Here is a 13,841-nt window from a genome sequence, read left to right as displayed (position 1 = left end):
CTTAATATTTCTCCAAAGAATTAGACATTATTTTTAATTAAGAAAAAAACATCTAAAAGAGGTTTTGTGGGTAACTTCAGAACTTAATGTAAATTCATCCTATTGCCTCTGCCAAGGTGGTGAAGGTTTCCGCTTTATTTTTTTGTTTTTTTTGTATTTTTTTGTTTGTTAGCAACATTATGCAAACTATTATGGAAGGATTTCCACAATATTTAATAAATGTATTATAGAAAAAAATGGATTATATCTAGATAAAGGTGAAAATACAAGAATGAAAAATAAATCTTTACATGTCCTAACATTTTGTGTAGACACTCAAAAACTACTTGACTGATGCCACTATGTTTTACTTCACATACTTCATAACTTTTAGTTAATACAACTGACAACAACAAATTCTGATAAGTTAAAATAGCTATCTGTCGTAGTAGATAATTAAGTCTTGCTGCTCCCCCCGCTAAGCCACTAAATGGACAACCTCTAGATTCTGTGAACTAGAATCTTTCGTCTTTTAACATGACTTCATATTAATCTCATCTTGCCTTTGCTTCATGTGGAGAATCAGTGTTGACTTGAATATGATCCAGCAGACAGCATGGTTGGGAGAACCGTTATGTAGAACTGGCTGGAGCGATGAGAGCCATCTGGCTCCTGCCGCCTTGTTGGGCATCACCATCTCTGCCGTGTCATCTCTACCAGGGATGAAGAATGCAGCTAACACACTGATCGCACACACAGAAGTATAAAGAACGAGTCAAAGCAAAGAGGAGACACTAACATGTACATCGCAAATGCTTTACATTTGTTCAAAGGATTCTCACGTTTCAGTTTTCGAACTTCGTAACTAGTTTACACGCCCTTAATGGGTTATATGTTCTACAGTAGTTAGATCTGTTGTATCTACTGGCCACAGTAATCATTATCGACCTCAGGTTAACCAAAAAAAAACAAGAACTGAAATAGGATTAGAGGAGTTTGGCTGCTCCACCCATCCATCCATTTTCTTGTACACGAGACGATCGTAATCACGTTGTCTGCAGCCGCTAGTCCATTTTGCAAGAGTTCTGGATATCTCAGCTGGCTACGTGCGAGAGGCGGGTTACATCCTGGATGAGACGCCAGTTAATTATAGCAGAGCATAAACGCAGAGAATTTAATTCTGGAGAAACTATAAAGGTTTGACAGATTGATCCTTGCTTTAAATTTACTGGCATTGAAATATTAATAAAGATTGTAGATTAAAACCAAACTACAAATAGTATAATGTAATTTCATGATTAAGTTGCTTCTTCTCTGCAGCAAAATGAATATTTTACAGACTTAAGAATGCTTCAGAATCATAAACAGGAACCCATAAATTAATTTCTGCAAGTTAGTTTGTTTTTAATATGATTAAAAGGCAGTACCTTGTCAGAGTTTATTCTAGTGTATTAAAGTCTAACACTTCTTACTTAAATTTAAACATGCCTCGAGGTTTACATTTAAGGTTTTCCTTAATCTCTAACCTTAATCTAGTGCTACTTTATCTCTGTATTTGAGAGCGCATCAAAAAGAGGTTATTTCACTGAGTTTGAGTTGTGATGTTGTCATTTTGGTTGCTAAGTGTTTGTTCAATGTGTTCTTCTGTGCTTTAAATGTTTATCTCGCAGGCTGATAAGAAGGACACCCAGGGCAACGGCTGCATCACAGGATTCGAGGTTTTGCTGCAGAAACAGCTGAAGGGGAAGCAGATGCAGAAGGAGATGGCCGAGTTTGTACGAGAAAGGTATCAGCGTGATCATCAGTCATCTCCCGTTTCTGTTTTTGCCACTTCATCCCATAATGTTACTATGAAAACGTAGAAAACAGTTGTCATCAAATCCACCGTTTCCCCTATTTTTTTCATCCGTTCATATACGTCACCAAGTTGCACAACACAGGAAACACATGGAAACAGTCAGATTGCTTAAAGACTTGGTGGTAGTGAAACTCTCTACTTCCCTCTCAGGATAAAGATAGAAGAAGAGTACGCCAAGAATCTCTCCAAGCTCTCCCAGATACCGCTAGCAAGCCAGGAAGAAGGGTGAGTGTTTTGTCACACATGGCAACTGCATCAGAGATGTTAAAAAACACTTTTTAAAAAGTACATGTCAACAAATTCTCTCTTTGGTGGAGCAGCTTTGGAGATAGGAGATGTTTTTTAGTGGCTTCTTTACCACAGAAGATATTTAAATTATATCAGTGTGACGCTTTATTGCACCACAGTGTACAGATTTCTTCATAAGAGGGTCAAAGTTCAGGGTCAGCTGCAGAACAGCTACAACAAAGATTCAGTATCAGGTGATTGACAGTTTAAAAAGGTCTAAACTTAAACATCAATTTCACATGAGATTAATTTTGAAAACAAGAGTAATCTCAAATTAATAATTATCAAATAAATTGTTCAACACACAACAGTTTATTGAGCAAAATGCCAGACCTTCACTGGTCCAAGGTTCTCAAGAGTAAAAACGTTCCACTTCTCTATGTTTTGTGTTTTTTTAAACTGAACTGAAAAAAATGCTCTTGAGCTTAAGGAACTTGTGATGTTGTTGTTGTTGTTGTTTTTTAGCAATAAAATCCTTCATCAAATAACAGTTAAAAATAAAAGCTAATCACACAAACTTACTTGTGACTTTATTTAAGTTACAATTGATCTGCAGAACTTCTTATTAACAATGGTTCAGTGTTCCCTTCATAATGAGTTTCTATTTGTGTTGGGTTGAGGGGATGTTTGGGGGTGGAAGGGGATGTTTGGGGGTCGGAGGGTGGGGGTGGGGTTACTCCTCTGCAAAGAGTTTAATTAGGAAGTACTTGGAGCCAAATCCTACTCCAATGAAGTGTGTCAGTGCAGCGTTGGACAAATAAAGTGCTCACAATTCTCTGTTGCACTTTCATTTTGTGATGCATTCACCGTGGCGTCATTTTGATAAGGTTACGCAGCATCACTTATTATTATTCATTTCCATCCAGTGTCTCCTTGAACTAATTCTAACTTGACGGATTGTGGCATTGTCATCTTGAAATATGCTTGTGGCGTCAGGGAAGAAAAATCCCTTAATGGTAGAAGCTGCTCTTTCAGATTGTTCAGGTAGTCGGATCATTGGGAACCAAACTGAGCTGAACCTGGACTTGAACATAGACCTGACCTAATGGACCTGACCTAATGCCACGTGGCTGCCCTTCGCTCCACCAGCTCTCCATGATTGCATGTCCACTGGCACATTGAGTGTGTGTGTGCTTCGGCCTGTGTGTGTGAAATCTACAGAGTAAAAAAAAAAAAGGCTCACTGGGTATTAATAAAGTGTTTGAAAATAAAATGAATGAAAAATGGAGCACTCCAGATCAGAACACTGCTCCTACAGGCTGGTATGGTAGGCATAAATACAAACATTTAGAGTGACTTGAGCAGAAAGCTACAGAGAATCTGACTGGGGAGAGGTTTAATATGAGTAAAAAGGTAGCTAACATTAGCACCAGAGAAAAACCTTTGAAGGAGATACTGATGTAAGAGCGAAGATGAATCTCATGAGATTTGGTCAGGTGAATTAGGGGTTGTAAGGAAAAGAGAATACAGGGAATCCCTGCTGGCAGAATGAGTTTACAGCCACTCCTCTACTCCAGTGTGTCAGCGGTGGGAGAATCACGCTGAGACTCCGTCTTTGTCTGAATGTCTGACGGGACGCTGGGATATGCAGAGAAAACTCACAGGAAGCTGAGAGGGCATGACCATTTGAAGGCACCCACAAAGAGAAGCTGTGATTTGTACCACAGCATTCTTTATTAAACTCATCCTTATTAAGAGATTCCACAAGCAGACGGTGAGAGCGCACGGCAACATGGCTCCAGCAGAACGTTCACAGAGGCTGAGTGATCACCAACTTCCCCTCCGATCCTCGACAGGTTATTCAATTTCATTTCATCTTCTTCCGCTTCATCCGCTGTGGCCGGTCGCGGGAGCTGGAGCCAATCCCAGCTGACTGAGGGCCTGAGGTGGGGGAAACTCCGGGCGCCACACCAGCGCTACCTACTGCACCACCATGCCGCCCATCCTCGGCAGGTTATGCATGAGATAAACAGAATCCATGCCGTTTACAGACGAAAATGTGAAGTATTTAAACTGTTTATTCAGTTCTCACCGGCATTTGCTGTTTTTGTGGGATCGCTCTGAATTTACTCTTCTGATTTTCTTGAACCTTGGTTTGAGGGTCGAGCGCTTCAATAGAAATAACCCATTAAATGTTGGAATGGATTTTGTTTAAAGAGCAGAATCAGGATTTATTTAACTTTTTTTGACATAATCAGATTTTAACTTGATGAACGATGGATTATCTTCAAACTGGTTAAGTGGATGAAGTGAAACTGCAGATTGAAAGTGGAATTTTTTTCCAGCATTGTTATCAATTTCCCAAATCTTGTTGGATTTTCATTCATCTTTTGTTTTGTCATTGGAATTTGGATTTTAGTTTGATTTCATTTAAAGTGACTGTTGACCTTTGTGCATGCTTGTCTGTGTGTCTGTGTGGTTCTGCGGTGCACTGGCGTCCCGCCCTGTGTTTCCCCCGCCTCATGCCCTCAGTCAGCTGAGATAGGCTTCAGCTCCCCGCGACCCACCACAGTGAATGAAGGGGTAGAAGATGAATGAATGAATGAATGTTGACCTTCGGTGGAAGCATGCACTCGTAAACGTAAAGTTTTGCCACTCCTGCTCTTAGTGTATTCCAGTAATAACACACCTGTGTGTGTGTGTGTGTATGCGTGCGTGCGTGCATGCGTGTGTGTGTCACCGCTACTGAGCCAAACATCCTCATAGCTTGTTGAGGTCTGGGCCCTGGCCTCCTGTCAATCTACACAGTGAGATCACAGAACCTGTATAACTGGACCTCAACCGACGATACATTTTTAGGGTGTATTTCACCTACACGCCTTTTTATCAGAAACAGGAAGTGGGGAAACTCATGAAGAGTTCAAGTTTGGGGAGACTTACCCTCCCCATGCAACGTCTAGATCCATGTCAGATCATTCCTCCTGGTATTAACATGATATTAGTGGACTGGTGTGGGATGGACTTGTCCCATATAGAATCCAGAACACACCAGCCGGATCAGTGTGCCCACACCCAGAACACTACGATACAATACTGCTATTATTCCCCCCCCCCCTCAGGCCAGCTCTGTTGTGAAACAGGACAACTGCTGTTTTGTTGGTCGGCTCCTGCCGTCTGTCCAGTCCCAGCAGAGAAGCAGCCATCCATTTACTCCTGATGTTCACGCGTCCGCTGGCAATGTACTTGTGGCATGTAATCGCTTTTTTACACAACCCTATACTCATGAAATGCATTAATTCTTTCGAACGGGGGCGTACGTGGAAGGAGATTAATTTTCCTGAGATAGAGTATTTCATTGGCAAGTGACTGTCTGTCACCAGGGGCTAAAAGACTGACACATTCCAGATGTAGCTTGCTAAGCATGAGCTGCATTGTATTCGGTGCTCCATTTGCAGCTTGGAATCGTAGGACACAAACAAACAGCTCTGTTTCCCTCCTGCTCATGTTTTTTGAGATGGAGCAGATAGACGACATATGTGATCGCTCAACCTAGCCACGAAGAGACATCCTCCCACGCTTAAATTGTTGAAATCCTGTAGCAACAACACTTTTTTTTGGACATGAGAGTTCAGAGTTAGTTAAACAGGGAAACACCATCAAAATTAAGTTAGAATTTAATGGGTGATTAAAATATGCTCAATTTTTTTTTCTGTAACAACCATAATTATCTCTCAGTTCATTGTAGAGGTGACTTTATGGTTTGGGAATTTTATAAAGGTTATTTTTTCAAATTTTAAAGATAATCATAAATCTCACTATGCTTTTTAATTACATTTTATTCACTCCAATATATGAAACGAAGTAAAATAGTTTAAGGGTAAGAAGTGAAACCTGTCATAAATATTCTTTTGTAAATTGCCCCCTCAGGCCCCTGGCCTCTCCCCCCTTCCTGCAAGAATGTCCTGTTGGATCACGTTGTTGAGAGCAACACACATCGGCATAAATGTGTGAAAATAAACTGTGAATATGATAATATTATAGAAAACAAAGCCTTGTTAACAAAAAAAACAATGCTTTCAGCGGTGAGTGTTGAGATGTGACGTCACGGCAGAGGCTCTGAAGATGTGCTGAGTGTTTGGTGCTGCCGTGGACTTTCTGTAGACGCTGACAGTGTCAGGAATGTTTTGGAAGCGAGTCTGGAGGAATTCTTCGCATTTCTTCTGTTCAGATGGACCCTTTGATGTGGCCCTCCTACCCATAAACCCATCTGTTCTGGATGCAGAGCTTCATGCCTGCTTCTCTGTTGGATGGCTGTTTTAACTAGAGGAAATACGTCTGCATCTTTCCTTTGTCTTTCACCGGTCAGTCACTGTCTTTAAATCACAAGTGCTGCATTCATGAGACAAGGGTTGTATAATCCCCCCCCCACACACACACACACACACACACACATCACCACCCCACCCTAGGAGGACAACTGACTTCAGAGCTGTGAGAATAAGACAAGTCCTATCTCCTGTCCCATGCAGGCTAATCTCCTGGTGAACTGTCTGTGGATTTCCTGCTTGCTTGAGCTTCATGAACTTGTGCACTGGCTCCTCTGCTGAACCCCGTCTCTGTTTCTGTGTGTGTGTGTCCGTCACTTTCTCCTCTGTGTGTGTGTGTGTGTGTGTGTGTGTGTGTGTTTGTTTCTCTGCAAAATGTGTGTGGTCCTTTCTTGTGCATGATATTAAACACACTTCTTATCTCTTCTCAGGACGATGGGGGAGGCTTGGGCCAGGTTGAAGAAGAGCCTCGCAGATGAAGCCGAGGTTCATTTAAAGTTCTCCTCAAAGGTAATTCATCACTCTTTTCTCCGCATCTCCTTAGCTACTCCTCCCCCACATAATGCCTTGAAGTTTTTTGCAACAATGAAGATGTAGGAAGCTGTAATACGGTCCATTAAATAAGAAGCTGCACAAACGACTGACATCTAGATGGAGCAATTTTGTGTTCACATCTCATTTGTTTCCCATCTTTGTATCTGGATGTGGTGATGCGTTAATAAGAGTTGTGCTCATCGTGTAATGCTTAACATCTTCACAGTTTCACAACAGCTCTTAATTTAACACTACATAATAAAGTTATTACCTTTCACTACCTTTTGACTTTGTGCCCCCACAGCTGTGACCCTTTAGCTGAATCCACATCTCACCCAGCTTGCTATCCTGAATAAGAAACAAAAATTAGATGTTTTCATTCTATTTCAATTTTTTTCCATAATGGGAAAATATCAGTCCAGCTTTTCCTGACCACTTCAGTTCAGATCTAGAACTTGATTACCTCACTTTTACCAGAAATATAATTAGTTGTAGTACTTACTGTATTCAGCTGGTGGCAAAAACTATGGAGACTACTAATAGATTGTGGTTAGTTACTAGTAATAAATTAGTAATTAGCTACATCCAGTTAGTCTGGACCATCTTATCTTAGTTATATACACAGGAAATCTGAGGTTGCAGTCAGGAAACTGGCTTTCAGCTTGTTGTAGTCATGGCTTCATGGATGACTTTGCCTTTGGAGTTAATAGAATATCGATGATAGAGATCAACATTATAGTTGGACTGATGGAAAGTCATCCTCTAGAGATCCACAGGCCCAGCACATTTTCTAGTGGGAAGAGAAATTTGAGGGGAAATGAGCTTAGAATGAATGTTTTCAGTGCTTTCTGGGCTGGGCCAGAATGTCTCGATTGATATTATGTTCGAAAAACAAAAAGGGCACACTCACATTTTAATGTATTCAGATTTATTATTCTTGTATTCTTGGCTGGATTTTCATACAGTATTTTGCCATTATATATCATGATGTAAATTAAATAAAGCTAAGCATTGTTGATATCTGATGTTTTCATTTGGCTCCAAAAGTCTTTCCGTCATTTCCCTCTTTATTTGACAAGTTTATTGTTACTAAAAGTTAAATCATAATAATTCTGGTCAGGTCTCTCTGCCAGTAAAATAAGGCCTTTTGCTTCAGCATTACTTAATGTGCATGAAGAGTTTCTAATGTTACCCAATAGTGAAAGAATCCTGACACATTTCTTCTTTTCACTTATCGGGAATCTGAGAGTAATCAAAAGTCGTGGAAACTCTCAGTCTGCAAGCACAACACGTCATCACTGAGCGCCGGCAATTTCAATCTGAGATTTATGCTACAATTTATCTTTTTTCTTTTTTATCATTAATTCCCGAGAAAGGAATGATAGGCACTGTTAAACATTTTTTAAAAATTTCATCCTGTTGCAAACTGGCTGTCCTTATATGACACACTTCAGCAGAACGTGGTAAACTGAGGGAGTGAACATATCTTGTCAGCAAGTAAGTTCACAATAAATTACCAACATTAGCTTTGAACAAAGTTACGCATCTCCCAGGATTGTAACTTTTGTAACTTTTCCTTCTCTTTTACTTGTTTGTGTTGAATTATGATTGCTTTCCATTTGACCAGCTCCAGAGTGAAGTGGAAAAGCCTCTTCTGACCTTCAGGGAGAACTTCAAAAAGGACATGAAGAGGTTCGACCATCATATCGCTGACCTACGGAAGCAGCTGGTTGGTCGCTACGCAGCGGTGGAGAAGGTACGCAAAAACATGCAGAAGTAAGAAGCACAACAACTCCTTTTTAACACATGTTTGACTTTTGACTGGGGCAGCAGAATATTGGAAATCTCCCTGCTGGCAATTAAAATTCTCGAAAGAGACTTCTGTGTCCCATTCCTGGACAGATTCCTACTTATTCCTATTTATCATTAAAAACAGTCGCACAAAGCCTGAAGGCAACTGCGACTGTTTGTAGCATCTCCTATCATCTGAGCAGCTTTCACTGATTAAAGGTTCCTCTCTGATGGAATCATAGAGCACTGAAAGCAGAGCAGGAAAGACGTCAGCCTTAACAGTGGATGATGGACAGACATTGAGAAAGTTTTTTAGCAAACTCTATTATTGTTATGATGGTTTGATGCAAATGTCGTCTCTTTTGTAAGATGTGACTCTTTGGTTAAATTCCTTTACTCAAGTCATATTTCTCGCTGTCAACAGGCCGCCTACATACTTGGCAAACTCTCTGATGACCTTGCAGAACTGCTACCTCTAATCTGCGCTGACTTTGACTCGGTGGTTACTGTTTGGTGTTTCTAATGTCCATGTTGACGTGGGTGGCTGTGGCTCAGTGGTGAAGCTTGTCTGTTTATCAGAAGGCTGCTGGCCTTTTCTCCCACACCTGCCCTCCCTTTAGTCTCTGTGAGTGAGCTGGTGGATGGTTTCACTCATGAAATAACAAGTGTCATGGATGCCATTGCATAGTTGAAAGCTATGAAAGTTTCCTTGCAATGGTTTAGATGAAGGAAAAACTCCCCATGGAGGAATGCCAGAGTAAAAAAAACTGGGTTTACAACACAGCTTTATTTTTATGTCCATAAAGAGAGACGTTGCACCTTAACTTGGTGCTGACAAATACAATTCATCACATGTTCCTTATTACCATATAGACAGGCTGACAGCTCCTCCATGCCAGTTGCCTCTGAGTTATGACTCATCATGGTATGCAATGAATTTGCCTCTTTCCTACCTGACAAAATTCGGAATACTAGAAATTCAGTGAGGACTTCCATGTAATGGGGCGGAGCGGTGGAGCAGTGGGTAGCGCTGTTGCCTCCCGGGTTCGAGTCCGTCTCTGTGCGGAGTTCGCATGCACTCCCTGTGTCTGCGTGGGTTCTCTCCAGGCTTCCTCCCACATCCAATAGCATGCTCTTCAGGTTCATTGGCCGTTCCAAATTGCCCGTAGGAATGAGTGTGTGTGTGAGTGGTTGTATGTCTTTGTGTGTGGCTCCGCGGTACACTGGCGTCATGCTCAGAGTTTCCCCTGCCTCACGCCCTATGCCACTGGCATGGGCTCCGGCTCCCCGTGACCCGCTGCGGCGGATACAGCGGTGGTAATCTGAAAATGACTGACTGACTTCCATGTAATGGCCACAGGAAGTAAATGTTGGTTTGGTGTCTCTGTTGGTTTGGTGTCATTCATTGAGGATCCTGACTCAAACACTGACACTGGTCTTGTTAGAGTCTCTAATGACATACACATATAAGCAATGACAATGTCAAAATCTCACCTTCAGTTTGACTGGATCTTGATTCTGCATCAGAAACGACTGACCGGACTTTCTGACATGGGGCTAAAATGGTTTGAAATTTACTTAAAGGACAGTGTACTGTATCTTTTAAATATGTTTGGTGTCCAAAAGGCCAATTCTGTGGCCCATCTTCAAAATTCGTGTGCTCTCAGTTGCTCAGATGGCCGGAAACAATAAATATGTTACCATAGATATTTAAATGATATACAAATATCCATACCCACTCCATTAGGGTGCTATAATCCCATTCAGGATCTGACTAAGTTTATTTAACTGATGAAAACAGCTGATGACCATCATCTCTTTATGACATGACATTTGTTAAAGGTTCGTTGATTGAATGTCTGCTTAAAGATCTCCAGATTCTGTACACGTAGCAGTGAGAACACGTCTCTGACTTCAGCCTCTGACTTTGCACAGGCCCGTAAAGCTCTGGCTGACAGGCAGAAGGAACTGGATCTCAAGACTCAGCAGCTGGAGATCAAACTCAGCAGCAAGATTGAAGAAGACATCAAGAAGGCCCGCAGGAAATCCACACAAGCAGGTCAGAACCAGGGGTCAAAGGTTAAAGTGCAAGGTTACTGTTGGGGGTTGCAGTCTCAGATGGGAAGGAAGCTCTCGTCCGTGTGCAGGATGTGACCACAGAGTGGACGTGTAGACGGACAAACCTCTGCATTCAGTGGAATAATCAGGGAATCTGACTGTGGGGAAGAAGTGAAGCCGCACAAATCTGTGTGTGTTGTTTAGTTCTCAAACACACACAAACACACAGAGACACACACACGCACATTTTCTGGAGCCTATTCCAGCAGATTCATGGGTGACGGGCAGGGGACACTCTGAGTGCGATGCCAGTGCACCGCAGAGCCACATGAAAGACAAACTAGAACCAAGGCAGTCACAGACCGCAACAGACCGCAACATCCCGCGACACCCCTGAATTCAAAATTTTATCCTGAAGTACTCGCATAGGTCAAAGATCAAAGCTACTGCTCTGACCCACTTTCATAGATCAAAGTAGTAGCTTTGATCTACAGTCTTACACTGGCCTTCTCCCTAGTTTTTCTACCTTATCCAGTTCCTGAGTGTACAAAAATTGAAATTTGACCTTGACCTACTTTTCTCAAGGTCAAGGTCATAATCTCATTTTCATCCCCTTTGCTGCCCTAGTAATGTGCTTTTTGTTTCATCTTTCTATCTGTAACGGTTGTGAAGATATTTGACGGACTAAGGGACGGACGAACACAGAAACGCTGACAATTACAATACATCACCTCTTTGAAGTGGGATGTAACAACCACTCAGGCACACACACACACCTACAGGCGATTTGGAACGATCAATAAACCTTAAGCTGCATGTTTTTGGAGGTGGGAAGAATCTGGAGAACCAGAGAGGACCCACGCAGACACAAGGAGAACCTACAAACTCAGACTAGGAAGGACTTGAACCTGGAACATTCTAGCTGTGAGGCGACAGCGCTACCCACTGTGCTGCCGTGCCGCCCGCGCTTGAAATCATGTTAAATTAAAATTAGTAATCCTTTAAAAAACCTATTTAGAACTTTGGACACAGATTTCCTAAAGTCTCTCCTCAGGATCTTCAGTGAAGGCGGCGATTGGCAGAGGTTTATGTCGTGGCTGATCTCAGACCAGCTGCCAATCAGACTCCATTATCAGCAGACGTCTAGTTAATGGTTAACTTGCTAGACATAATTCCTTGTCCTCCTCCAGTGTTTCTTCAGCCGAGGTCCTGTGTTTATCTTGTTACATGATTCACGAGCTTTATCGCTAAAGCCAGACTGGAGGGTCTGGAGAGGAGGGAAGGATGGGGGTTAGAAACATGTGACTGTTTCACAGCAGACGGACGGGGGGGCGTGGGTGTGGAGCCACACACAAGCGTCATCACACACTCATCTGTGAAGGCTTTAAGAGTGTAAAACTTTTTAAAATGCAGATTAGTGCAGATTAGTTAATGTTTGCTTTATAAACAGTATGTTGGCTAACGTTAGCACTGCGTAGCTGAGCTGACTTAGTGAGCCCCCTCCTGTTGCTGTGACACCTCTGTTTATCATGTGACATCATTAAAATCCACTGACAAGCAACGGAGGAGGTCATGTGATCATTTCTGAGATGGATTCAGAGGTTCTGGGTCAATACGTCACTTGTGAGACTCTGTGAGACTTTGACTGAACCAATTTTACAATTAAATCATCAAACCTCCGAAACATATCAAGTAAAAAATCATCATGATGAATGGGGACATCTCCATGATGGTTGATAAGTCTTATAAGACTGCAGCTCAAGCTAACAGGCTTCCCTCCTATTAATTTATCTATAATTTTAAAACATGTGGGTCAAAAATAAATATCTGTAGGAGTGACATGTTGTGTACAGACAGTTAGACAAGCCAGATGCAGGCAGATCGGATCACATTCCAACAAATTCCAATCACATTGTGGTAAATACAGTCCTTGCGGATCCCGATCACGCTCTACACATTCTCTTCTCGGGACCTAACATGAACAGGAAATGGCAGAACCATCTTTTTTTCAGGCTGCAGTCGCACATACATAATCTTCTGTGTCATACGGTTTGTGCAGCGAGTGTTGGAGGGGTGTGCGGGGGGGAATGGTGGGGCGTGGCAGAGGAGCAGACCTGAGGAAAGTCCTGGGCTAAGAGTAAACAGATGTGGACCGTCTGCTGGAGTGTGATGTCATGACTCAACCACATGCTGTCACACAGCAGAATGAATCCAGGCCCTCCACACACACACACACACACACACACACACACACACACACACACACACACACACACACACACACACACACACACACACACACACACACACACACACACACACACACACACACACACTCATCCCTCCTCCATGCTACTTATACAAACGAGGCAGCAGTTGTTGACGCCATTCATGGTGTCTGGCTGACAGTGAACACAACTACAGTTTGAGGGAAGTGATGGTTTGAATGATGCCAAGACAAGTAAAGGGCCACAGCTGTCTGCTGGTAACAAAGACCCGTTTGCAGCAATTAGAGCTACTTTTAATATCCGTCCCCTAAATGGTGCTGGTTCTGCTTTATTTGAAGGGATAAGATGTGATTGGCTGTTAGCAGTTGAACAGGTGATGTCCTTTTAGATGTCTTGGACCACACAGATCCATTAAATAGATGTGTCCTGTTATTTTACCATTCAGATTTACTACATGGTGGAGGTTTGAGCTCTCTGAATGCTTTGCAGTTTACGTAATCTTTATTACTCCCATTCACACTGAAGCAATCAGCATGTGATAAAAAGTGATTAAATGTGATTAAACGTGATTAAATATGATTAAATGGCATTTTCATTGGGAACCTGCATGGCGCCTGAAGGCATAAAGCTGGGTTAACAAATGAAGTCAATAACTACCATCATAATACTCGTCACAGTAGGGTGCTTAGGATTTGATGATTGTCTGCTGTGAGGAACTAGTATCCAAATCCAAATCTAGATTAATGAAGTCAGCTGTGTGATAATCTGGAGACCAGGACCTGTGTAATCCACCTGTAGGCTGAAACATCCATCTGTTGAACAAAGGCTACAACATTAATG

At 42.0% G+C, this 13,841-nt stretch overlaps 1 protein-coding gene across 1 annotated transcript in view; it reads left to right on the top strand.

Annotated features, from left to right (window-relative positions):
- Nucleotides 1–13,841, top strand: part of gas7b (growth arrest-specific 7b) — a 59,485-nt gene that overhangs the window by 42,003 nt on the left and 3,641 nt on the right. Inside the window, exons 7-11 of the mRNA XM_068304718.1 lie at nt 1,650–1,765; nt 1,988–2,062; nt 6,822–6,900; nt 8,552–8,680; nt 10,651–10,774. Coding sequence (XP_068160819.1) covers nt 1,650–1,765; nt 1,988–2,062; nt 6,822–6,900; nt 8,552–8,680; nt 10,651–10,774 — 523 coding nt within the window. The remainder of the gene's footprint in view (nt 1–1,649; nt 1,766–1,987; nt 2,063–6,821; nt 6,901–8,551; nt 8,681–10,650; nt 10,775–13,841) is intronic.

The sequence above is a fragment of the Antennarius striatus genome, chromosome 21, assembly GCF_040054535.1.
Source record: "Antennarius striatus isolate MH-2024 chromosome 21, ASM4005453v1, whole genome shotgun sequence".
Classification (NCBI taxonomy): domain Eukaryota; kingdom Metazoa; phylum Chordata; class Actinopteri; order Lophiiformes; family Antennariidae; genus Antennarius; species Antennarius striatus.
Note: the sequence above shows the minus strand (reverse complement) of the source record. Positions and strands in the feature narration are given on the sequence as shown.